Below are 26,712 nucleotides of genomic sequence, written 5' to 3'. Positions count from 1 at the left end.
AAAAAAAAGAGGCTACTGCAATAATCTGGGTAAGAGGTAAAGAAGGCCTTTATGGAGGGTGGTAGGACTATTGAGTGCAGTGAAAGTAGAATATATGAGACTTCTAGAGGAGCTAGAGTGAAAAATAACTTCTTGATCATAAACTTGGGATCAAAGGAAGCTGAAAAGGAATGTCCAGAAGTAGGAGAAAAATCAGTGTATGACAGCCTCCAAGGGAGGATGAGAACTGAGAAAAGGTGGCCACATTTAATAGTCTAGTTGGTAACCTTGAAAGAACAATTTAAGAAACCAGATTGCTAGGTTTTGAGAAATGAGTAAGAGGTAAGAAAATGAAGATAAGGATAAATAGTTTTTTTCTACAGATTTAGGTATAAAAGAGAGAAAAGTGATAGCTTCAGGGCATGGCAGAGTAAAATAAAGGGAAAGTTGTGGTCTTTTGGTTGGAGGGGCTGTATTTCTTATTTTTTTATTTTTTTAATAGCTTTTTATTGACAGAACATATGCATGGGTAATTTTTACAACATTGTCCCTTGCACTCACTTCTGTTCCAACTTTCCCCTTCCCTCCCTCCACCCTCTCCCCTAGATGGCAGGCAATCTCATACATGTTAAGCATATTAAAGTCTATCTTGGATACAATATATGTGTGCAGAATTGAACAGTTCTCTTGTTGCACAAGAAAAATTTGATTCAGAAGGTAAAAATAACTTGGAAAGAAAAACAAAAACCCAGTGTTCCTTCTCTGGGTGTAGCTTATTCTGTCCATCATCGATCAATTGGAATTAAATTGGATCTTCTCTTTATCGAAAATAGCCACTTCCATCAGAATACATCCTCATACAGTATCGTTGTTGAAGTGTTTAATGATCTCCTGGTTCTGCTCACTTCACTTAGCATCAGTTCATGTAAGTCTCTCCAAGACTCTCTGTATTCATCCTGCTGGTCATTTCTTACAGAACAATAATATTCCATAACATTCATATACCACAATTTACCCAACCATTCTCCAATTGATGGGCATCCATTCAATTTCCAGTTTCTAATCACTACAAAAAGGGCAGGGGCTGTATTTTTTAATGATGAGATGGAACTGGGTATAAAATAAGAACTTAGTAGTTAAGAAGCAGTTGAAGCTAAAAGAAAGAGCCTTTGACAGGAGGGTGACTGATCTCTACAGGTAGCTATTTTGGGGCCAGCAATATAGATATCTTTGGAGAGATGATCATTAAACCCATGAAAAAATGTGAAGGAAAAAAGAAGAGGAACTGGGATAAAACCTAAGGGAATATCTTAAGTTGGAGGCATCATATGAATGATTACCCAGCAAAGGAGACTGGAGAGGCTTCAGAGCAGTTGAAGGAAACTAGTAAGTAGTGTTATAAAAGACCAGCAAGAAGAGTTATCTGGGAGGTATGGTCACTACTGTCAGATGTAATCTAAAGGTCAAGAAAAATGAAGTCTGAGAAAATACTGATTTGGCACTTCAGAGATCATTGGCAAAAAACAGTTTCATTCCAGTGATAAGTCCAGAAACAAATTGCAAAAGATTGACGAGCAAGAGGAGACAAAGTAGAGATTGCAAGTTAAAGAAATATTTTTCAAGAAATTTGAATAAGAGATAGAGGATAAATATAGGATTAAGCTTAAACAGATGGAATGGTTCTAGTAAAGATTTTTAGACAACAGCAACAAAACTTATAACTAGGAAGTGTTTGAAGATGAGGGGTGGTTGGCTTGGTGTCACTGGAGAAAATGGAAGAGGGTGGGAGTAAGGATACAGGAAGGAGTTAGTCTTGGCAAAAAGAGAGACCATTTCTTTGTCAGAAAATAGAGCAGGGGGAGAATGAGTGCAGAGTGATATCAGTAGGTTTTGAAAAAAAGGACAAGAAGTTGCCTTATTTCTCAGTAAAATAAGAGACGAGAAATTGGGGAGAGGAGGGAAATGGGAGAGCTTTAAGGACAAAATAGAAGTTTTAAAATGATTTCTCGGGATGAACTAAGAAATTAGTAGAAGAATAAAAGGACTTTCTTGCTTCTCATAAGGGCCTACTTGAAGTCTAGTAACATTAATCTGTACTATACCCAGACTGCACAGTGATGAGATTTCATCCATTCGTTTTTTTACAGATCATATGTAGAGTCAGTGGATAGAGGTAGTAATCTGGGGGTGAGATTTTGTAAGAAACATCATATTCAGACAAAAGGGCCCAGGATTCAAGCTGAAATGGCTTATTATTGATCTGAAGAGGAAAAGTACCCCTTTGAAGCTAAGTTCAGGTTCTAATTCCTCTAAGAAGCTTTCCATAATTTCTTGAAGCCTTTCTTCCTTCTTATTACTTATACCAATCAACAGGCACTTAGTCTCTGATATCTTCAGCTTTTGTTAAATCACATTTCTAAGTTGTGAACTCCTTGAAAGCAATATGTCTTTGTATACTCCCACAATATCTAATATATTTGTATTGCATATACAGTTAAGTGCTTAGAAAATATGCAATGATGACATGCCTTTTAGTTTATTGTGTCAGGGATCTTTGTCTTACATAAGATTTTATAGAACAGAACGTCTGGAATCTCATCATTTTCTCATAAAATTATGTTACCAAATAACATTCTCCTTGTTTATCTGTATCCTGGGAGAAAACATCCCCAGAAAAATATCCCAGAAAACTTGGTGTTATTCATTTAACTTTTCACAGTGATTTAATTACAAACATAATCATCACAAATTCAGTTGTTTTCCCCTCATACTTTCTTCACCACAAGTTTGCAGAATTTGAGGTGTAGACTAGCTAGAGTAAAGATGGTTCTGTTTTGTTTTCTAGTACAAACTGCCAGCACATACAGAAATCAGCTGGAAAGCAGATGGCAAAATCATGGCTCTTGGCAATGAAGATGGGTATGTGGGTTTTGGGTTTTTTTTAATTATTATTGTCATTTCATATATATTTTATTACTAGTTGGAGAATGCCATCTGTAATGTTGTTTGGGGAAACACAGTGTTACTTTGGATCTACTGTTGCTACAAAAGGCATATAATGTGGGGGAAACCACAAATTTGGGCATCTTCCATGATAATAAAGAAAGAGTGTGGTTGCTGTATTGCCTACCCTTCCATAGCATGACAGAGTGTGCAACTATAGTAATTATGTTTCTGCATTGAATCTGATGTTGAAAGCAGATCCATCTATATTTTTAAAGAAAGAAGCTAAGCAGAATTATTCTATAGACTTCATTAAGCTTTCTATGTTATCTTTCAGGAAAATAGTATTTGATGTCTATTTTTTTAAGATTAATTTTAGCCTAAACGCAACAGAAGCAGAATGGTATGATAGGTAGAGGGTCTGTCCATAGTTACAATGTATGGTTGCAGGGAGCCAACTTAAGCACTCTACTGTTAACATGAAGCTCTCTTTGGATGACCTACCCCACAACTGTTTTGAGGATTACCTGAGATTTGTAGGCAAGTCCTTATAGCTATAAAACACTTGATACATTAGTAAGAATATAATATACATAAGTCATTGGCCTTCCTTTTTTTAATGACAGTTAATAAAACTTTCCAGTTTTGTGGTTTAAACAAAAAAAATTCTAAGGTAATATATATAAAATTCTTTGTAAACCCTAAAATTCTCTAAATGTTAGCTGTCATTTAAGGTATAAGAAAACTGTCATTACTTGTTTGAGAAACCTAGTTGTTAGTCAACTTTTTTTAAATTAAAGTACAGTAAGTAATCTGCAGAATTAGTCATGAGACTACTTATTTCCTTTTTTCTCAGTTTGGTAGAACAGAAGAGGTATTGTTTAAGTGAGATTTTACTGTGGCTCATTTTTCTGTTCTTAATATGTTTCTCATTTCAGATCCATAGAAGTATTTCAGGCTCCTAACTTAAAATTGATCTGCACTATTCAGCAGCACCACAAGCTAGTGAATGCCATTCGATGGCACCACGAACATGGGACTAACCCAGAATTAAGCTATCTAATAGCCTCTGGATCCAACAATGCTGTCATTTATGTGCATAACTTGAAGAGTGTGATAGGTAATGGATTTCATCTTTTGTTGCCAACTTGATAGGAATGAGCCATTGATAGTTAAGTAATTTTCCACCCATATTTTATGCCATTTTAACTTCTTTTTGGTTTTATAAAGCAAACTGCATCAGTTTACTACCTCTTTAGAGGTAAATCAGATACCAGATTCATTTTTCTAAAACATCGCATTGGTGTGATGATCTCTCCTCTGCTCAAAAACTTTTCATGCCTCCCAATTATATTGTAGCATCAAAGACACTCTACTTGTCTAGCTTCAATTTCCATTTCTCACCTACATAAAACATTTGACTACAATTAAACTATTCTATTTACTGTTCCCTAAACACGCCATCTTTATTTTCACTGCCTACTTTCAAACTCATGTTCCTCTTTTAAAGTCTCTTTATCACTCCTACAAGAAATAATCCTTTCTTCCTCTTAATTCCTGTAGTGTGTAGCCTCCATACTACTTGTTTGTCACCTATTTACTGTCTGATATTATTAAATATATTCCCAATGAAATTGTGTTTCTAATATTTGTATTCCACTCTCCAGATGATAGTGTTAAGCATACCTTAATTGTGTATGCAATAAATACCTGACTGATTTGCTTTGTCCATAGCTATGTTGGAAAAACAATATTTTGAAAGGTTATATCTGTTCCAGTAATTCTAATTTCTGATCTTAGGTGTGGTTGCTAATTTTTTTAAGCATTTAAATTGATGCATGAATAAATTGGTAAATGAAGTAAATTTATTTTGGTTACTGATTATATCTTTGTGTTTAATACAGTGCTCTCCCACTATATCACTTAAGAAGTGGGTAGAACTAGAATTTTTTATTTTCAATTATGAAGCATTTTTTTCCTCCCATCTTCTACTCATTGAAGGAAGACACAGAGAAATAACAGGACCTCTATATTACAAAAACACGACCCAGCAAAACATTTCCATATTGATCACATCCAAAAATGAATTTCTTATTCTTCATATTGGTCCATTGATTCTATTACGAGGTGGAAAATATGCTGCTTTATTGATGCTTTGGTAGAGTTCTTAAGTCTTTAAAAATTGTTTGTTTTTATAATGATGAGGGTAATTGCCCAAATGGTTCTATTCATTTCACTCTTCAATTCATACAAGACTTCCTATATCTTTGAAACCATCTTTTAACACATTTCTTACAGCATGATAATATTCCATTCCTTACCACAATTTGTTCAGCTATTTTCCAATTTGAGCATATCTCCTTAGTTTCTAAGTTTTTGCCACCACACAAAGAGGTGACATAATTATTTTTTTATGGAAAACACCATTTCCTTTTTCCTCAATTTCTGCAGGAGTATATTTTAGTCAAAAGACATTCATATTTAGTAACTGTGCATAATTTCAAATTGTTTTTTGGAATAGTTGGATTCATTTACACCAATGTGCCTGTTTTCTCACAATTCTTCCAACATTTATCATTTTCTTTTTATCTTGTGCTAATCTAATGGCTATGAAGTGGAATCTCAGGATAGCTTTAATTTGCATTTCTATGATTATTAGTGATCATTTTTTTCATATATTGATAACCCTTAGACCCTTTATCAGTTGGGGAATTGCTCTTATTATGAATTTGAATCATTTATTTATCAAAGCAACTTGATGCAAAGATATTTTCCCCCTGGTGTTTCCTTTATAATTTTATCTGTATTAGATTGGTTTGTGCAAAATTGACTAGAACTAGAACTTGATTTGTAGTCAAATAATCTAAGTTTGAATTCATGTCTGCCAATTTACTAACTTTATGACTTTGGGTAAACATCTAAACCACTGCAATTTTCCATTTCTTACCCTAGCTTGTGAGCAAAGTCAACTGAGATCACATCTGTCATAACATTTATTATATATTATTTTAAGCATTCCAAAAGTTTTATTAAAGGTTTTTAGTAAGTAGCTTTTGTAATATGCATTTTGATTGTCCTGTGGCATACTCCTTCCTCTCTACATTGAGTTACTTTTTATAATAATGGTGACATCTATGGTTTGTCTTATAGAGAGCACTCCAGAATCACCAGTGACAATTACTGAACCTTTTCGAACCCTCTCTGGTCACACAGCCAAAATCACTAGTCTGGCTTGGAGCCCTCATCATGATGGTAGATTGGTATCTGCTTGCTATGATGGCACAGTCCAGGTACTTGAAATGCCTTGTTTCTATGTCTGCTTAATGAAGTAGTATGATAATAGTCCCTTGGCTTGTCCTGTTCTTCACAATGTTGCCTTTGAGCAGTTTGGTTTAAAACAAAGCCCTGAGTTTGGAGTCACATAAGACCTAGAAATGATTTCTTAGAAATTTATTAGCTGTGTGTATGTGTGTGTGTGTGTGTATGTAGATAAGTTACTTAATTATGTTGTGTCTCAGTTTACTTATCTGGAAAATGGAGGTGATAATATTTCTGATACCTACTTTACACAGTTGTTTATCAAATTTTAGGTAATGTAGAAGAGTTTAGTGAATCCTAAAGTAATACATGGGAGTGGCTGGGTGATACAATGAATAGAGCACTGGTCCTGGAGTTAAGAATACCTTAATTTCAAGCACTTACTAGGTGCGTGAATCTAGGTAAATCAGTTAACTATATGCCTGTTTCCTCATCTGTAAATTGAGCTGAAGAAGGAATGGCAAACCCCTTCAGTGTCTCTACTAAGAAAACTGTAAATGGAGTCACAAAGAGTTAGATGTGACTGAAACAATAACAAAGCACTGTATAAATGTCAATAGTTATTATGAGAAAATACTCTTCGGAATATCAGTTGCGTGGATTGTCAGAGTCTTAGTAACACTTCAATTTGTCTTCCCTGGCTCACCTTTCAAGTAAGTGAAAGAATATATTGAAGGAATAATTAATATAATGAAGCAAGTGAAAAAAATTTTCTGATCTAAGATTTTGTTCATGGGTTATTATCTGTTTCATTCAGGTATGGGATGTTCTCAGGGAAGAACCTCTCTGTAATTACCGAGGACATCGAGGAAGATTACTTTGTGTTCAGTGGTCTCCACTGGATCCAGATTCAATCTTTTCAGGGGCAGATGATTTCTGTGTGCACAAATGGCTGATTTCAATGCAGGATCACACCCGGCCCCCTCAAGGTCAGTAATAAAAAAACTTTGGAAGGATGTGGATAGTGCAAAGCAAATATGTTAGAAAATTGTGTGCATGTATGCGCACGTGTGTGTGCATGTGCGTGCATGCACATACTAAATATTCCTTTAGTCTTTCCCTCCAATAATATATATAAGAAGCCTAGTATGCTTACTAGTAAACAAAGTTATCACTGTTTTTCCTATTATCAAGATAATTCAGTGAGTTTTTATTAAATGTATATTTCTAGTTGATCTATCCTAGATACCATTCTACTTTGAACTGTACTAAATTTGCTGTTTGTTGCTTTTATTGAGTCTAAGAATTAATTTTGATTGTACTTTCTATATTAGTTATTTAATTCCTTAATTCCTCTCATTTTCTTTTCACATTTATTTTCTTTTCATTCTTTTAATTGATTTTGTACTTTCCTTCTACACTTTTATTTGGTCTGTGATTTTCTTAGCTTTGCCAATTTTTGTTTAATGTATTTAACTCTTATTCTTCTACATAAGGATTGTAGTCTATTTTTTGTAGGGTTTTTTTTTTTTTGCTAGTGTTTTCAGGTTTTCAGTTTCTTCAGTTCTGCTGGGTTTTTAATTGTGCCTTTTTTTTCTTTTGTGTTCATGTATTTAATTTTTTTTTCTCTTTAGATTTTTGTTTTCTGTGGAATGTGTGAGATCTTGGTTCCTTCCCTTTAGTCCTCTCATATAAGCATCTTAATTTAGTTTATAAGGCAGCTATTATAATGTTAGCTACATTGGAGAGAAACACCTCTTATGTCTGCAAAATCAGTGCCCTATGTTGAGAGACTGCTCACCTCAGTCTATTGTGCTAACAACTTTTTAGTTCATTTTTTTTCTGATTTTTGATTCTTTCAGGCAAAAAAAGTATTGAATTAGAAAAAAAAAGGCTCTCTCAGCCTAAACCCAAGATCAAGAAGAAGAAAAAACTGACAGGGAAATTAGCAACAAAGCAAGAAGTAATTGAATTGGTCAATGGAGAGGACTGCCCCAAAGACAATTCTCTACCCATTGAAAATGGAGTGTCAGACCAGGAAGGTGAAGAAGAAGTACAAGAGCCAGAGATTTCCAATGGCATGTCTTCGAATGGTAAGCAGTAGTCAACTGTGACTCAGGGATTTTCTGTGATTCCTTGACAAACAGATGAAAGGGAACATAAATACAGAATATAATAAAAAAAATTTTTTCATACCTCTCAAAACAGCAAAATCATAGAAATTAATGTACAAGAGACTTAGTTTTCCATGCACGTTCTTGAATAAGAGTTCACTTGAGGTTTGAATCTGGATTTAAAAGAGTTCATATGTTTGTTCAATTCTTTGGTAACTATATTTCAATATAATTGTTTTTCTTTGTGATCCTACATGTTTTATTTTATGCATTTAAAAACATTGTTCTGAAAAAATGTCCATAGACTTGACCAGACTGTCAGAAGAAAGATCATGATACAAAAAAAAAAATGAAATACCCTTGTTCTAAAAATGGTTCTGTCTCCTACAATATGACCCTGATTTTGGCTCAGTCTTAACTCTACAGGTACTTTTGGAAAATACACTATTTGTTTCAGGGAACCATTTACTCCTCTAATGCAATAATTCTGATCATCATTAAGTGATACTTTGATTTGAGGAGTATCTATTAAAACATGATACTTTACTAGTGAAGATGTTTAGCGGGGTATAGACTAACAAATTGGAGGATTGAATAGCACTGGGAACAAAAATTCCTAGCCTTTTGGTAGAGTTTCTTAAGAAGACAGTAGTATTCAAGTTTTATCTCTTAATACATAAATAGAGTAGTTATTAATACAAGTGCTTCTTCCCTGATCCAGCTTTCTTGTTCTCCCCTTTATTCCAGAGCCAAGAAGACAAAGGTCCTGGTACATTTTTCTGGACCTTAAAATAATTTATTAAAATAAATTAGTAAAAAAAAAATTACTAATTTTTAATTTTACTTATCATCTCTACTTAGATGACTCCCATATCGATATATTCAGTCTTTGGATTCTTCATATGCATTGTTTCTTAGAGAGCATAGTAACATTCTATAACTTTCATCTGCCACAATTTACTTAACTGCTTCCTAATTTAGTGGACATCTACTTTGTTTTCAGTTCTTTGCTGTTACTAGTCTTTGCTATATTTCTTTTATTAATAATTTGAACTAGTCTTTCATACAGTTACTCTTTATATGTGGTTCTTGGAGAATGAAACTTTTCCTTTGAAAAGTGGCTTTTATTGAATCTTTGTGCTAACTCTGCACAATAAGCTCTTTGGAAATAGAGGATTTTATTCTTTGTACTTGTATCCCCAACACTTAGCACAATGCCAGACATGTAGAAGGCATTTAATAAATATCTATTCATTAACTAATATAAAACGTTATAAGGGATATGCAAAAAAGTTTTTTCCCCCCAGTAAAATGCTTCACTTCTTAGCATACTTGCCATAATTTTGTTCTCACAAAAGCTTTTCAGTTTTATCTTTTGTGAATTGCCTCTAATCCCTTGTTTGGTTAAGAAATCCCTGAACACCCCACATTCCACCCAACATTTCAGCCTAGCATACCTCATAGCATTCTCTTATTTGTTGATGGTATGATCTTTCATGTTTTATCATCCATGCATGTTGATTTTATTTTAATGTATATGCCTTTGTAAAGCACTTGGATTTATTTATAACCAGTCCACATAAATTCAGTTCAGTAAACATGTTAAATATTTACTGTATTCAAGACACTAGGGATATAAAGAAACAATGCTTGTCTTCAGAGACCTTACACTTGTATATGTGACAAAGGGATCTATGTGCACACAAATATAGTGTGAAAAAAATTATGGAAGATCACTAATAATTGAAGGAGATGAAGGCATCATGGAAGTGATGCAGCCTGAACTAAGTGCTGACAGTAGAATAAGAAGGAATGTCTTTTGGGAAATGGGGGAGTTAAGTTGACATGTATGCATACAAATAGTTAGTTAATCGAGTATTCATTTCTAGAGTATAGAATTCATGAAGGGGAAAGTAGTCTGAAATAAGGGTGGAAAGACAAATATGATTAGAAAGGGCCTCAGGTATCAAACTGAGACATTTTTATCCTATAGACATTGGGGAGCCAAACCTATGTCTCAGATTATTTTGACAGCTTCATGGAGGAAAGCAGCATCCAGTAGTTGAGAGAATGCTTTGCTTAGTTAGGAATAGTTGAGATATCTAAGGGCATATGTGAGATATAGCTAGGCAGTAGTTGTTAAGTTGTCAAGTATATAGGCTTGGTATCCAAAAAAGAAAAAGTAAGAAGAAAATAGGACTCAGAAAAAAATCACTAGGAGAGACATTAGGGAAAACATAAGAAGGCACAAATTCCAGATGTTATATAAAAGGAGAACATAAGAAGGCACAAATTCTAGGTGTTATATAAAAGGAGAAGTAGGAGAGCCATGTCACTGAAGCTATGGAAGAAAAATACATCCAGGATGAGAAACTACTCAAAAGGATCACATGCTTCAATAGAGTGAGAAGCAAGCTTAAAAGGATTTAGGAAATGAATGAATGGTAAAGTAATAGAAGCAACGATTATAAAGATCGTTCCAAGGATCTTTCCAAGGAATTAGTAAAAAAAAAAAAAAAAATACAAAATGATAACTTGAAAGGAGGGTGGCAGGGTCAAGAAAAGAAATTTAAAGTATAGGAATTGACATTTATAAGCAATAGAGGGAGAACCAGTGGGAAGAAATTGGAAAGTAAGGGAGAGAAGGATCAATGAAACTAAAGCTCTTTGAGAAGATTGAAGGATCAGGAATCAAGGACATAGGAAGAGAAATTGATTAAGCATGAAAAAGGCTCACTTCCTCAGAAACCAAAATAAAAGAAGAGAGAAAACATAAAATTGTAGAATGGTTTTGAAGTGTGGAATAGGAAAGATTAAAGAATTTCAGGCTAATGCCTTTCATTTTTCTCAGTAAAGTAAATGGTTAAGTACCCCAAGCAATGGGGATGGGCATTGGAAAATTGAAGGAAAATTTTATTACAACTTTACTTACTGATTGATCTGATTCTTCCACATCAGTATAACAGACTCCACTGCCTAATTTGTCAGAGCCCCCAGAACTCAGGCCTTTCCTCTGCCACTAGAACTACTATTGTGAAAACCAGAGAAAGTCCCATGACCAGGAATGTGAAAAGGATAAAGTATTCTTAGCATTTCATCTTTCTTAGGAAAAAACATTAAATGGGGGGTATGTGGGTTCAGTATCATTTTTATATTTAACATGTGTTTTTGTATATGTGTATGTACAAGTTCACTCATATACATTTATTCTCACAGTGTTATTTTAAAGAAAAGGCTTTTATAACTTTAAAAGGATGCATAAATGTGAATTGTTATAGCTGTTTTAAATTAGCTGGGACCCTAACTACCTTTTATAATGCTGTTCATATGGGAAAATGCATTCTGCATTTTGAACAACTAAATATTAGCACATATTGACTGCCTATTTTACTTGTTTTTTGTTTTTCTAAAGGGCTTTTAATCATATAATGTTTGTTTGATTTGTGGGCCAGTTCTCATTTCTCATGATCTGGTCATTGACTTCAAAACATTGGCATTTTTTTCCATCCCAGATTGGTCCATTACTGTGTGGTCTCTTTTCATGTTGCAGTTTCCAAAGAGCTACCTTCATACTCATCCATTTCCTCAGGATTTGAAAAGCCAAAAATGTCAATTAATCCCAAAGTGATTGTGCCAAAAAAGGAACTACCTAAAGAAAAGCCAGGTTTGTGTCAAAGTAAAATGTATTTTGTTTCTAAAAGAACTAAATATATATATTTTCTTGCAAAATAGGGTAGAGTGGCTATACTTTAAAAAAAAAAAAAATCTGGTAGCATTCCAGTCTTTATGAGGATATATATGATCAAGGAGTAGTACAAAAGGCACATATTAACTACTTGCTAAATAACTCAGCAGCACTGCCAAGGCAAAACTATTTTCATTCTATTTCAGAAGCACTTGCAAAGAAGAAAAAGGCACGTTCTATTCTACCTGTCAGCACAGCCTTGGACCACAGGTCCAAAGAGGAGCTCCATCAGGACTGTTTGGTGCTAGCAACTGTGAAACATTCCAAAGGTACAACTACTCATGATTTGGTCATTGACTGCAAAACACTGACATTTTTTTCCATCCCAAATTGGTCTATTATTGTGAGTTTCTCTTTTCATGTAGTTTCCAAAAAGCTATCTTCATACTCATCCATTCCTCAGGATTTGAAAAGCCAATTAAACCCAGTGATTGTACCCAGTCATCTTAACCACCTAAATCTATTCAACTCACAAATCTCAAGGAACTGTTTACTCTCATCTAGAACATACCTGTCGGTTTAAGTTCCCACTTCTGTCCTGGAAAGTCAAAAAAAAAAAAAATGGAACTCATCTGAGGTCCTGAGAGATAGATAGGAATTAAGTGGACAGAGAGGAATAGGAAGGTATTCCAGCTAGAAAAAATAGTGGGTGGCATAGAAGGTTTTCAGTACCACACTGGGTTTTGGACTCTAGACTATGGACATTTTTGAAATTTTTTTGAGCAAGAAATCCATGGTGAAAAGTGCTGAGCTTCATCAATCTTGCAATAGGACAAATAAAACTATAATTAGAGATAACCAGTTAATACTATCTGTGGTTTAGTCAGTCAGGGAATATTTATTAAACTCCTACTACGTGCTAAGCACTGTGCCAAGCATTGGGGATACAAAAGGTTAAAGACAGTCCTTGCCCCCCACTCTGATAGGGGAGACAACATGCAAACAAATATATACAAAGTAAGCTATATGTAGGATAAAAAGGAAATAGTTAACAGAGAGAAGGCACTAGAATTAAGAGGAATTGGGAAAGGCTTTTAATAAAAGATGGGATTTTAGTTAGGATATAAAGGAAGCCAGGGAAATCAATAGTCTGAGCAGAACAGGAAGAGCATTCCAGGCATGGGTGCTCTGCAAAATGAAAATGCTCTGAAAGATGAAATAATCTTGTTTTTGGAACAGCTAGGAGGCTAGTATCTATGAATCAAAGAGTACAATCAGAGGATAAAGTATAAAAAGATTTGAAAGTTAGAAGGACACAAGATTTTATATTCTATTCTGGAGGTCAAAGGAAATCCCTGGAGTAGAAAGGTGACATAGTCAGACTTGCACTTTAGGAAAGTCATTTTATTGGCTGAATGGAGGATGGATTGGGACTGGAGAGAGACTTGACACAGGCAAATACACCAGCAAGTTATTACAGTAGTCTAGGTGTGAGGTGATGAAGGCCTGCAGCAGCAGATTGGTGGTAGTGTCAGGGAAGAGAAGGGTGCATATTTGAGAGATATGACAAAGATGAAATTAATGGCCCTTGGCAACAGCATAGATAAGGGGTCAAGATACAGAGAAATCAAGGATGACTCAGTTTTCAAGCCTGAGGGATTAGAAGGATGGAATTGCCTGTCTGAGTTCTTATAAACATAGACATGAAAGAAATCTTGGAGGTCATCCTTCCAATGCTCTGATTTTATTCATGAGGAATCTGAGGTTTAGAGAGACAAACTGAAATAACTAACGTTTGTCATATTAATTATGTACCAGTCATTGTGCTAAGTGCTTTATAGTTATCATTTCATTCCTCACAGCAACTCTGGGAGGTAGATGCTGTTATTATCCCTAGTTAACAATTGAGGAAACTGAGTTGTGATGAATAAGGTTGATCGACTTGCCTAATATCACACAGCTAGTAAATACCTAAGACTGGATTTAAATGCAACTTTTCTTAAATCCAGACCTGGCATCTAGCTGCCCCAGATTATATGTGTAATAGTAGCAGGTATAGTTCAGACTCAATTCTTTTGATTCTGTAACTACTGCTGGGTCTTTTGTTTTTTTGTTGTTGTTGTTGTTTTTTCTGTTGATATATTGACCCAAAACTTATTAAGTGGAATTGGCTTAAATAACCTGTTTTGGTTTTCTGTTTACAAGTTTCTCTTCAAGAAGTACTCTCTGTAACACTTTTAAATCAGACACTATATGCATATATGATATATGTATCAAAATTACTTTTGTCCCTTTTGGCTCATGCTACTTTTTTGATGTATGCCAAGAAACTACCAAACATGACAGAAGTGGAAACTCAGTTTGTATCTGAGCAGCTGGCTCCCTTGGTTTTCAGTCAGATGTATTTGTTGATGGGGGAGGAACTGTAGAACATAATTGCTTTTTCTTTCCTTTGAGATGAGCATACTGAGCCCTTTTAAGTGAGTCAGGATGAATGGGTTTGGATTAATATTAAATTCATGACTTTAATAAATAATTGATCCCTAAATATATGACATTCCCTTAAGGTGCGATGTCTTTGACAGAAGTGCTCTGTGCTCATACATACTTAGAAAACTTAACACATTACTGTTATGGAGGCACCTGCTAGTGACTACTGGGGATCTAATTCTGACCAATAGAATAGATTGTGCCATGTGAAAGGCACATGATAATGATACAAAGAGACTGAGAAGCAATTGCAGTGAAAAATCTCTTACCCTCTGAATTATACAGAATATATATTTTCTAAGCACATCAAGGTTATTATTGTTTAAAAAAAAAAAAAAGCATACATTCTTTCACAAGCAACATCTACTTCAGTAAATTTGTTTTATGACCTCCAGACAGATATCTCTGACTCTGGGTTATGAGCCTTGAGCCTGTCAGCTCTACTCAAAGAATAAGATAAAGATTGTAATAACAAAACATTACTTTAGTCTCTCAAGTGTGCTGTGATTCACAACCATGGGGCCTGGGATTCACAACTGTGGGAGCTTTGGAAAACCCTAGCAGTTCAAGTTCCAGTTCTACCCTGAATGGTGCGGTCCCCTTTAACCTTTTTACAGGCTTTCTGGGTTCCCACACTTAAGCATGGTCCTCAATAAGTTACAAGCCATTTTCAGTTTTTATAACTCTTAATTTAAGGGGAAGTACAACCTACATTCAAATTATTATATGGCACGGGTTAGATGACAATTAAATTTTAGATCTCATTATTAATTGCATATTGATCTTCAAAAATTTTAATTTTCAACTTGGCAAACCTTTTTTGAGTCCTTATACGCAGGATCAATTTCATTCTTTCCAGTTCAATCTTTTGAACACGTATCCACTATAATTACTGTGTTGCCAAAACCAAAACTGGTCAGGGGTGGAGTGAGATGAGGAACAAATTTATGGAAGAAGTAAGATTGCCCCACTCTAATACTAGATTTTCAAATCTCACCTCCATTAACACAAAAGCCAGTAATTTCTGTTTCAATCAGAATACTGACAGTATAATACAGAGTAGTCTCTTTTCTGAGAATTTTGAAGCAGGACTAGAGAATGACTGCTTGAAGCAATTCTGACATTAAAATGAGAAGTTGATAGTAGCTTGTCCTGGTATTATTAGTTCACTACCAAGTATATAAATTGCATGACCTATATAGCAAATCATTATGATATTTTTTTTTTATTCCTACTCAGAGTTAAATGAGGATTTGGCTGTTAATCTAAATGAGCGCATTCACTTGGGACTCTTCACAGATAGGACAGCCCTATACAGGATGATTGAGGTAGAAGGTAAGATTTCACAAGCCTTGATTTTAGTCTCCATTGTGATTGTTCTAGTAGACAGAGCTAAGTATATTTGAGGGGTGGTTCTTTTCAATTTCCTTTAATAATATTCAGTTTCTCACTGTTTTATACTGTTTCAAATAGGAAAAAGTCATTTGGAGAATGGACACCCTGATTTATTTCACCAGTTGATGCTCTGGAAAGGAGATCTAAAAGGAGTTCTCCAAGCTGCTGCAGAAAGAGGGGAATTGACTGATCAGCTGGTAGCTATGGCACCAGTAGGTGTGTACATTAATGACTGTCCAGTTTGGGATACCATCCCTGAATATCATATATTTGTAGTACCAGCTGATCTCAATCAGCTGAAAAATCACAATTTAATATCATCCTTTAATATTAGGCTTTCTCATAGAAAGAACATAAAAGAAATGGAACAGCTGAAAAGGAAGCATCAAAGGCCCATATTTAACTTACTGTTTCCAATCTAGACCTTCCCCCAAATGGGTTTGTAAAAAGACTGAATACAATCTTAGTCTTCTTAAAAGCCTTCCTCGAGTCCTTCCTTCCTTCCTTTGCTGAAACATCAACATAATATATTAGAAGCTGTGAATTTATAAACGGAAGATCTGGTTTTAATTACCAGCTTGGCTGTTGCCGTATGACTTGGGGAAATTATTTGTCCTCTATATCTTACTTTCTTTTCTGAAAATTAAGGGCATTTATGTCTTTACCTCTTCAGATTTCTCATAGCATTTTGCCTTGATGCTTCATGCTTATTATTTTCTCCCTTACTTGATAAGTTCCTTGAGAGCAGGGAATGGTGTCACATCTATCTTTATATTGCCAGTTAAACATAATACATTGCACTTAAGTCAATTAATCTTTATTGAATTGAATTTTAGTATGGGTGGAAAGGAGCTATATAGAAGAGATGTTACAGAATTAGAAGCAACAGATCTGATTTAAATCAAGTGGATGTGACAGATAAGGGAGTCAAAAAGCATCTCTGAAAGTCTTATTATGCTGTTTTTCTTTTCAGAGTCTTTAGGTTAATGATATGTTAGATTTTCAGAACAGTACAGTAAAAAGAACAATCTCTGAACCATTTCCTAAACGTGTACTGGCATGCTTGCTAACCATTCCATCTTTTGCTTTCTAGCGGGCTACCAGATGTGGCTGTGGACAGTGGAAGCCTTTGCTAAACAGCTGTGTTTCCAAGACCAGTATGTCAAGGCTGCCTCGCACCTCCTTTCTATCCACAAGGTGTATGAAGCTGTGGAACTGCTCAAGTCAAACCACTTCTATAGGTCAGCACAGAGACTTTTGTTAACCTTTTGGTGATGAGCTCCTTGCCATAGATACATAGATTTAGAGCTGGAAAGGGACCTTATAGGGCTCCTGTTCCAGCATTTTTATGATGTGGATGAAGAAAGTGAAGCAAATCCCTCACCTGAGATCAAACACCTAATAAATGACAGCACTGGGATTTGAAGTCTGTCTGATGGCATAATTCCAGTGATCCAGAGCCCACATCCATTCACATCCAAATCAAGTCAGCATAAGTGTTTATTATTTCTCTGATTTCAGCTGTGCTTGTCAGGAAGCCCACAAAGGCAAAATAAGAGCTTCTACCCTCAGTGAGTTCATATTCTGCCAGAAGAGTCATGAGATGGGAAGCATTTACACAGATAAGTAAACATAAGATAATTTGAGGGTAAGGAGAAGAAACATAACAACCAGGTGGATCAGGAAAAGGTGAGGGATACACATAGAAATTGGTACCAGAATTGAGTTTCAAAGGAAACTTAGAATTCTAAGAGGCAGGGATGAGGAGGGAACTCATTCCAGGCAACAAGACAACTTGTATGAAGGTAGATATAAAATGCCAAGATCTAGGGAGAGCAGGTACGCCAGTTTGATTACAGTTTAGAATTTGTGAAGGGACATAGTAATGTGCCATAAGTAGGTAAGAATCAAACTTAAGAGTTCTAAATGCTAAGATGACAGGCTGAGTAAAAGGAATCACAAAAAGATTTGTAAGGGAGTGACATGTCAGTTCTATGTTTTAGGAAGTTTGCTTTGGCATGTTTGTGCAGGATAGATAGAAAAAGAAAAAGACTTGAAGCATTGGGGAATTTATGGCAATAGACAACGCATGAAGTGATTAGATACTATCCACTTGGGTAGAGAGAAGATAATCAGAAGAGATGTTTTGGAGATAAAAGCAAGTATTAGTTGAGTTGATATAAGAGTAAGGAGAACAAGGAGAGATAAGTATGAAGAGTCAAGAATAACTTCTACTACTATGTCTGTAATTCTAGAAGTAGTAGGGGAGGCATTGGATTTCTTTTGAGGAGGTCAGAGATATGGGCAGATCTGTGCTTTAGGAATCTCACTGGCTGAAGGATTGCAAAATGTTTTGGAGAGAAGAGAGGCTTGAGGCTGGAAAACAAATTATAAATCTCTTTAACAGTTGTTCAGTCAAGGAAGCCTGGACTAGAGTGATTGTGAAGTGAATGGAACGAAGTGCATGGAAGGAAGAGATAAAATCAAAAAAACTTGTCACCTGGTTGGATGTGGAGGGAGGAAGAATGAGAACCTAACTCTGATTCCCAATTTGCAAATCTCCTTGACTGGAAAAATGATGGTGCTCTCAGCTAAGTTGAAGAAAATTAGGAAGAAGCTTTGGTATGGGAGGAAATGTAATGAGTTCTGTTTTGAACTTACTGCATTTGTCATCCATTTACAAATGTCTAATGGGCATTTGTGAATGAAGAACTAGAGCTCAGGAGAGAGAGTGAGACTAGTTGTATAGCTCGGGGAATCATCCCATAGAGCTCCTAATTGAATCTATGAAAATTGATGCAATTACTGAGAAAAGAGACGTTTCCTCTTGGGGGGATATAGTGAGAAGGGAATATGGATGGTGGTCCAGCAAAAGAGGCTAAGAAGAGTCAGGCAGAACCTAGAGAGAGCACTGTCATAAAAACTCAGAGATGAAGTAGTACTCAAAGAGTGATTGCTTGTGTCACATGCTATAGAGAAGTCTGGGAAGCTAAAACTTGAGGAAAAGGCCATCAGATTTGTTAAATAATCATTGACTAATCCTTTGATATTTAAGAATGCATACTCCAGGAACTTTTTTTGTTTGTTGAATGAAACAGCAATGGTATTAGAGACACACAATTCTGTAAGCACTGTATAGTCATTATAAAGCATTTTCCTAACAGCATTCCCTAAAGTAGTCATAGCTTTGACATCTGCATTTTATAGATGAGTGAATTGAAAAGTGATAGCAATAAATAAGTAGTCAAGTCTGCAAATAGTCTATGTGCTGAGCACTATGTTAACTAAGCTCTAGGACTACAAAGAAAGGCAAGACAGTCTGCTCTCAAGGGCAGCTAGGTGGCACAGTGGATAGGGCACCAGCCCTGAAGTCAGGAGGATCTGAGTTCAAAACTGGTCTCATTTAACACTTCCTGGTTGTGTGACCCTGGGCAAGTCACTTAATCTCAATTGCCTCAGTGGGGAAAAAAAGACATTCTGCTCTCAAAGAGTTCACAATAATGAGGACACATAAAAACAATTGTGTACAAATGAGATTTTTTTTTTTTTATACACACACGTGTATGTGTAATAAACCAAGGAAAGTCGCTTGAATAAGGGAGATTGAGAAAGGCTTCTCAAGAAGGTGAGATTATAGCTGGGGCTTAAAGAAGACAGGAGGTGGAGATGAAGTAGATATTGCCAGTAAAATGCTCAAGAGTTGGGAGATCAACTATATTGTGTGAGAAACAATCAGATAGTATTACTTAAAATAAGTTGGGGGAGTAAGGCAGAGGAATTCAAATTATAAAGAACTTTGAATGCAAATTTTTTATATTTGATCCTGAAAATGCGAGAGAGCAATTAAACAACATTAAATAAGAGAATGATATGGTCAGACATGTGCTTTGGGAAGATAAACGTGACAACTGACTGGTGGTAGACTGGAATAGGAAGAGACTTGAGGTAGAGACCAACCAGTAGACTATGAGAGGTGTCCAGGTTGTGAGGTTATGAGGGCCAGCACTACGGTGGTGGGAGTATCAGAGAAGAGAAGAAAGTGGTGTAAGAAGTAATGTAAAGGTAAAATTGGCAGGGCTTGGTGACAGATTGGATATGAAGGATAAAGAAAGGAAACATGACCCCTAGATCACCAGAGAATGGTAGTGCTAGGAAAGACAGGAAAAAGGAAAGGGTTGAAAAAAGTGGAAATAGTGGCTTCAGTTTGGGACATGTTGAGCTTAAGGTATCTACAATACATCCAGTTTCAGATGTCTAAAGCTCAATAAATATCAATATAAACTTGCACCCAATACAAACATATTCCCTTTCCTCTAGAATCTACTTTTTATAAAACCTTAATACCAGAATAGGTGTTTTTCCCCCTATTCATCAAGCCTTACTGGACAATTCTAGGTAGACATTTCCTTATGTCTGTTCGACTTGCCCTTATGAAATACTTGAAATGCATTTGAAATGAAAGTTGTTAGTACTGGATAAATGGAGCTGGTGAGATTACCAAAGGAGAAGGCAGCTCAGGACAGGGTCTTGGGGAAGACCAAACTTAATAGAGCAACCTGGATAAGGATTCAGCAAAGGAAACTGAGAAGAAATAGTAGGATAGTAGTGGGAGAAAGTAGTGTTATGTGAAACCCAGAAAGAAAATTTCAAGAAGGTAATCAAAAACGTCAAGGGTTAAGAGGTCAAGAGGAACGAAGATTGAAAAAAAGCCATTCAATTTGGCAGTTCAGAGAAAATTTATAGAGACCTGGGACCACAGTGGTGGAGTAAAATATAGCTAAGCTCTCTGTCCTTTATTCCTAACACTTACAAACAGGTACAGGAAGTTAACTAAGCCAAAGAGAAACTTGCAGTGTATTGCTCTGAATCAGGAGAGCCTTCCAGCTGACTGTCAGAAGCTGAGACCAGCAGCAGTTGATTGAAAACCTTGAGCAATTGCTCAGACCCAACCAAAGCTCCAGTCAAGGCAATTAGATCTTGCCATGGATAGGAACACTTTGGGATCGATGAAAACTTATAGTCCCTATCCTGAGATGTCCCCGAGATCCTGGAATAACACAACTTTTAATATCTCAGGAAAAGAGCAACAGGATTAGCCCAAACATTCCCTTCAGAAGTGCACAGAATAAAAGTGCATCAATTATAGAGGCCTTCTTAAGTTCAACTACAGAAGGGAAGAGTGATAGGGGTCCATAATTAGCAAGGATAGCTGGATTCATTGAGGTTTTTTGAGGATAAGGAGACATGGATGATTATAGGTAGTAGGAACGTAGCCAGTAAATAAAAATGAAGTTAAGTAAAAGGGTAGGAATCATGGAGGAGGCATTCAGCTGGAGAAGGGATGGCATAGGATCATTTGTGCTGGTAAAGGGATTTGCCTTAATAAAGGCCACCATTTCGTTTAAGTTAAGGATAAAGGAGGACATAATGCCAGAAGCTTTGAGTGAGATGGGCACATAGCCTCAGTTTTTTCAATATTATAAGGCATGGTTCTCAGCTGAAAAGGTAGAAAAAGGAACTACCAAGATGACTCCTAAGTAACAGAGTAAGACACTCAACATCTAGGTTTTTTGATACCATATCCAGAGGTCTTTTTGCTTTTCATCAATGCCATGAATGAACATCATTTAAAAGAATAAGCCATATTGCCTTGTGTTCATAAGTACAAGACAGTGTGGGATATTCCATTATATGTATATGCATCATCTTTAGCTAGATTTAATATGAGGGTACTGTTTTTTTTCTCCTTGCACTCTTAAACATACTTAGTTTTGTTTCTTTCTTCCTATCCTAGGGAAGCCATTGCAATTGCCAAGGCCCGGCTACGACCAGAGGACCCAATACTGAAAGATCTGTACAGCAGTTGGGGAGCAATCTTAGAAAGAGATGGCCATTATGCCATGGCAGCCAAATGGTAAGCACCAAGGACACTAGAAAGAATTCAGAGTCCAAAGTTTTTTATAAGCACCAACAAAGAGGAGTATATATATAAGGGCAAGATCAGCAGCCATAGGGAAATGTATCTTTCTAGAATTGTCCGGTCAGGTTTGATGAGTAGGGGAAAAACACCTATTCTGGTATTAAGATTTTATGTAACATAGATTTTGGAGGAAAGGAATATGTCTGTGTTGGATATAAGTCTGTATTGATGGTATTTATTGAGGTTTTCCTCTCATTTTCAATTTACTAAGCTACATTGAATCAGCTATGAAGGAAACAGTCCAAGAAAAATCAGTGTACTTGAGAATACAATGAAGGAAAAATATGTTTATTAGGGGGGCAGAGTTGGGATTATATTCCAAAATATATCTAACCCAAGAATTCACTGTTTTTACTATTTCCATATCAATAAATACTCTTTTTATTCACGTTATAGCTACTTAGGGGCTACCTCTGCCTATGATGCAGCTAAAGTGCTCGCCAAAAAGGGGGATGTGGCTTCCCTTAGAACAGCTGCAGAGTTGGCCCTTATCGCCGAAGAAAAGGAGCTGTCTTCATCGTTTTCTTTCAGATGTGCCCAAGAGCTGCTATCAGTCAGGAACTGGGTGGGAGCTCAGGAAGTCCTCCAGCAACAAGAATGCCTGCTGGTGAGTCTATATTTCACTTTTGGCAGAGGATTGAGAAGGCCAAACCCTAAATCTATAATTTCTGTAATCTGTAAATCTGAATTTCCTAGTGAAACTTCATTGAAATAAAAAATAAGGTGCCTATGCCCATTTCATTAAGTTTTTGATGAATTATACCATGTTCTTGGCCACTATTCCACACTGTGGGCAAGTTATGAAATAGAATGAGCTGCTTTATGAATTCTTGTAACTAAAGTTTTAAATTTTTTAAAGTGCTTGCAGTTTGTCCATAGCTTAGAGTCTAGGACCCATCCCTCCAAGCCATATCTTTTGTGGCCAAAAAGATATCTATGGTAAAAGTTTTATAATTATCATCTCTGGTTCATTTTTGCCACTGATAAGTTGATTTTTTACTATAGTCATAACTCTGACCATAACTATATTTTAACTGGAAGTTTATCTGTTCCTGTCTGCCTCTTTTTGGAAAGAGGGTAACAGCTAGGTTCATCATTTTGAAATATGTATTAGCAGTTTATTCATTTTTACAGCCACTAGTCACAAAGAGCAAGAACACCACCACCACCTCCCCACCCCCCGCCAACAGCATCACTTTTAGGCTGTAATCATTGTTGTCTTCTCTCCTTCATCACAGATCTCTAGAAACATGTGAATACAGTTCCTAAGGGATGATCTCCAACAACTGAAAGTTTCTTGATTTCTTTTCCCCTTGCTCTTAAACAAAAATTCCTTTCTGGTTGGTTGTGTTCTAGGGTCAGCGTTTAGTGTTTTGCCTTCATGAATTGCTATCCAAGCATTTAGAGGAAAGACAGCCACCAGAATGGAAAAGTTCCTCCTTCCCTTCCTACCACAGCTGGGCCATCAGAACTGAGAGTTCCTTCATGGAAAAGGTGACCACAGTATGGAAGAGCACATTTGGCTTAGAGACCACTGAACAGTGCCAGACAGCATTTCAACAACTACATGGTATCGAGTACCCACCTGCCACCGGTCATACCCTTTCCAAACAGGTACAGATATGTCATTCATAGCTACTATTTTCACTCAGGAATAATCATTTCTCTATTCTGCCTGCAAACTAGTAGAAAAGCACTTTATTTACTTCTGAGTTCCACAATTCATTTCTCTAAGTAGAATCATTTTCTTTTAAATAACTCTGAAGTTGGAGTCAGAAGACCTGATTTTGCCACTGTGTTCTCTGAGTTCGAGTTGCCTCATGTATAAAATGAGTTGGTTAAATTAAATGATTTCAGTTGTCCCTTCTAATTCTAATGGAAGGGACTGCTAATGTTTTGCAGTTCTTACCAAAGAATTAGTAGTTCATTTGGAATTTTCAGAGTGGAATTTAAAACAAACAGACCAGCCAGTACCAAAGGTATCTTCTTCAATATCATTAAAGCCAGGTCACTTTCAGATCAGTTTGTGTTCCCATTCAATTATAAAGAGATAATAAATTTTGGGGGATCATAAATGATCTAAGTAGGTTGAACAAGACTTAGATCATTAATTAAAATGACCCCTTTGCTTCCAATCACTGTACATGTGAATTGCCATACAACAATGAAAGTTTCTCTTGAAACAAAGTTGTGTCCTTGTTAATAAACATTATGTTTTAGGAAATTTATAGTCCCAAACTGTCCACAGAGCCCTGTTGGTAGGATATTCCAGTTAAATATTGATAGCATTGTCACTGAAATGGAAAGATAATTAACTGAGACTTTGGTTTCTTGTTCTAGCTCCTGTTCCACATTTCCCATGATCTGACCTTAGCAGTGCTGAGCCAGCAGACCGCTTCCTGGCATGAAGCTGTCAGAGCTCTTCTTGCAGCTGTAACACGGAGCTATGACTCGGGGAATTTCACTCTCATGCAAGAAATCTGTACTCTCTTTCTTCCTGAAGGCAAGTGGCTTTCCTATCTAAAGGGTCAAATTTCTTCACAACACAGAAAGAACCTTCTGATTGCATTCTTAATAGTTATAGCTGATGATGGGAGACAGGGAAGGGCAAAGATCATTTAAAGCCATAAATAATACAAATATTTCATTTTTATCAATGATTTCAGGTTCTTCACCAGAGTTGGAAAATATCAAAAACTACTAACTTGAGTGTGGCTTAGTGCCATCACTTCAGAGAAAAGATAGAAATCCCTAGAGCCTTGTAAAAATGCTTCTTTTCTCCTGCTTTTAATATGCATGCCCCCAATATTAAAAGACCAGTTCCTTTCTAGGACTTGGCTTTTAATGTGAAGTTTAGTAGATAATGTCCTGTCATCCTTTTTTCCTTGAGGCTTAATCTTAAGCCTTCAGAATTACTGCAATCTTTCCTTGGAAGATCTTTAAGGTTCCATGGTTGTAAGAATCAAAATGAGATCAAGATGATAAAAATTATATAAGAGAAACAAGCCCTCTAGGGCTATCGGACACGTCAGACAAATAAGCAACTGGGAAAGTCACATCTTACTTCTTTTCCCTTAGGCTGTGATCATTTAAGAGAAAAACTGGGAGAAGAGCCATCATTTAAAAGTTTAGAGGCCTTTTTTTCATATGGACAACTCTATGACCTCTGGTGGAACCTGCCCAGGACTCCTCTCATTCAAATACAACATGTGGCAGATCCAGTGCCCATTATTGGCACTGCTTCTGATGATGAGCAAAATGGTCTGTCTGATAACTCCAGTCCAGAAATACCTGACCCTGAAGCCCTTACTCAGCTGAATAATGTTCTTCCTCAAGTAGCCATACCAAGTAAAGCTTTAGAACAAGACCAAAGCAACACAGAGAAAAAACAGCTTGCACTGAGTGCATGTGAGGTTCTCATTTCTCAAATGCATGCAGATCTCCAAAGCACCCAAAAAGCTATCACAGAGGTCCAAGAAACATTAGCAGAAATGATCCGCCAGCATCAAAGAAATCAGCTCTGTAAAGCTACAGTGAACAGTACTGAAGAAGGAGATCCTTCCATGAAGCCTCAGTTGTGTTCCAAAAATGCTGATAGCCAAAGGTATGAAAATAATCTAAAACAAAGTAGAAAAGCTAGATAAAGGCCAAGGGTTTTCTATTAATTTAAAATTGTTAAGTTTTTGAATTAGAACAAAAAATTTTAAATGCTTACATACTGACATTTAAAAATTTTAAAGTTTAGAATTCCTACAGGAAGCCATTTACAACTTAATTCATCCTGCTAACTGCCAACTCCTCCCTAAAGCCAGTGAGTTCCTTTATATAGGAAAAGGGGGATTGCCACCATAAAGTCAGAAACATTCTCTCTCACTCTTACACACACACACACAAAACTGTTATGCAATTGCATATTTTTATATAGAGAACCAACCTCAAGAACTTTGCAACAGAAGAATAAGTTTTAGGCTGATGTATATATTATATACACCAAGCTGTTCAGCTTAAGTGATAAGAGAAAACAGAACAACAAAAAAATGAAGTTTGCAGAGACTATGACAAAGTATGTTTGATTTATTAATGTTCAATTTTTTTTGAATAAAATCAAAATCAAATGTTCAATTTATTAAAGTTCAAAAATTTTAACAAAATATCATTTTCTTTAACACCTACTATGTTCTTTATTTTTAAAAAATGTAAACTCCCTCATTGTCATAAAGAAGCAAGCAGTCTCAAATAAGGAATCTCTGAAAACTGATGATAGTTTCATTATTCTAAAAGGGATCATTATTACTTTTTAATTTACATTATTACTTTTAAGGTTAGGGAGAATGGAGGAGGGAATTAGAATTTGTCCAGAAGGGGTAAATTCGCATTTTAAAAATAGATATTAAAAATGGAGCAGGGAGCTTGAAATCATAGTTAAATGCTCAAAATGTTAAAACTATTGGTCTCAAAGAAATCTAAAAGTTTTAAGATAAATGGAAAAAGGATGCAGTTACTTACTTGAGCAAATCATGAGTGATTCTGTATTCTATTAACAGTAAAGAACAAGTAAACGAACCACTTTCTTTGGCTGAATTAACAAAACGACTTTCAGAAGCAAATAAGAGGTTGGCTGGATTTCCTGAGAGCATTAAGGTAAGAGCTATAATCATATTCTTTGCTAAAAAGCTGTATCTTGGAGCAGCTAGATGGCTCAGTAGATAAGAGCACTGCCCCTGAATTTAGAGGACTTGAGTTCAAAGCCAACCTAAGACACTCAACTGTGACTCTGGGCAAGTCACTTAACCCCACTGGCCTCAAAAATAAATAAAAGCTACATCTTTTCAGTTTATTAATTAATATTAAAAGTCATATATATAGTA

At 35.9% G+C, this 26,712-nt stretch overlaps 1 protein-coding gene across 2 annotated transcripts in view; it reads left to right on the top strand.

Annotated features, from left to right (window-relative positions):
• The window catches only part of GEMIN5 (gem nuclear organelle associated protein 5), a 43,781-nt gene that overhangs the window by 15,982 nt on the left and 1,087 nt on the right, over window positions 1-26,712 (top strand). Inside the window, exons 12-27 of one of the 2 annotated variants that reach the window (XM_051978774.1) lie at window positions 2,825-2,898; window positions 3,861-4,042; window positions 6,073-6,212; window positions 6,998-7,169; window positions 8,043-8,273; window positions 11,845-11,958; window positions 12,189-12,308; window positions 15,709-15,804; window positions 15,943-16,080; window positions 16,958-17,105; window positions 21,659-21,778; window positions 22,241-22,451; window positions 23,201-23,458; window positions 24,185-24,347; window positions 24,923-25,448; window positions 26,389-26,485. In XM_051978774.1, coding sequence (XP_051834734.1) covers window positions 2,825-2,898; window positions 3,861-4,042; window positions 6,073-6,212; window positions 6,998-7,169; window positions 8,043-8,273; window positions 11,845-11,958; window positions 12,189-12,308; window positions 15,709-15,804; window positions 15,943-16,080; window positions 16,958-17,105; window positions 21,659-21,778; window positions 22,241-22,451; window positions 23,201-23,458; window positions 24,185-24,347; window positions 24,923-25,448; window positions 26,389-26,485 — 2,790 coding nt within the window. Of the gene's footprint in view, window positions 1-2,824; window positions 2,899-3,860; window positions 4,043-6,072; window positions 6,213-6,997; window positions 7,170-8,042; window positions 8,274-11,844; window positions 11,959-12,185; window positions 12,309-15,708; window positions 15,805-15,942; window positions 16,081-16,957; window positions 17,106-21,658; window positions 21,779-22,240; window positions 22,452-23,200; window positions 23,459-24,184; window positions 24,348-24,922; window positions 25,449-26,388; window positions 26,486-26,712 lie in introns of both variants that reach the window. The other variant, XM_051978773.1, reaches the window with a different exon arrangement.

This window comes from Antechinus flavipes, chromosome 2, assembly GCF_016432865.1.
Source record: "Antechinus flavipes isolate AdamAnt ecotype Samford, QLD, Australia chromosome 2, AdamAnt_v2, whole genome shotgun sequence".
Classification (NCBI taxonomy): Eukaryota; Metazoa; Chordata; class Mammalia; order Dasyuromorphia; family Dasyuridae; genus Antechinus; species Antechinus flavipes.
Note: the sequence above shows the minus strand (reverse complement) of the source record. Positions and strands in the feature narration are given on the sequence as shown.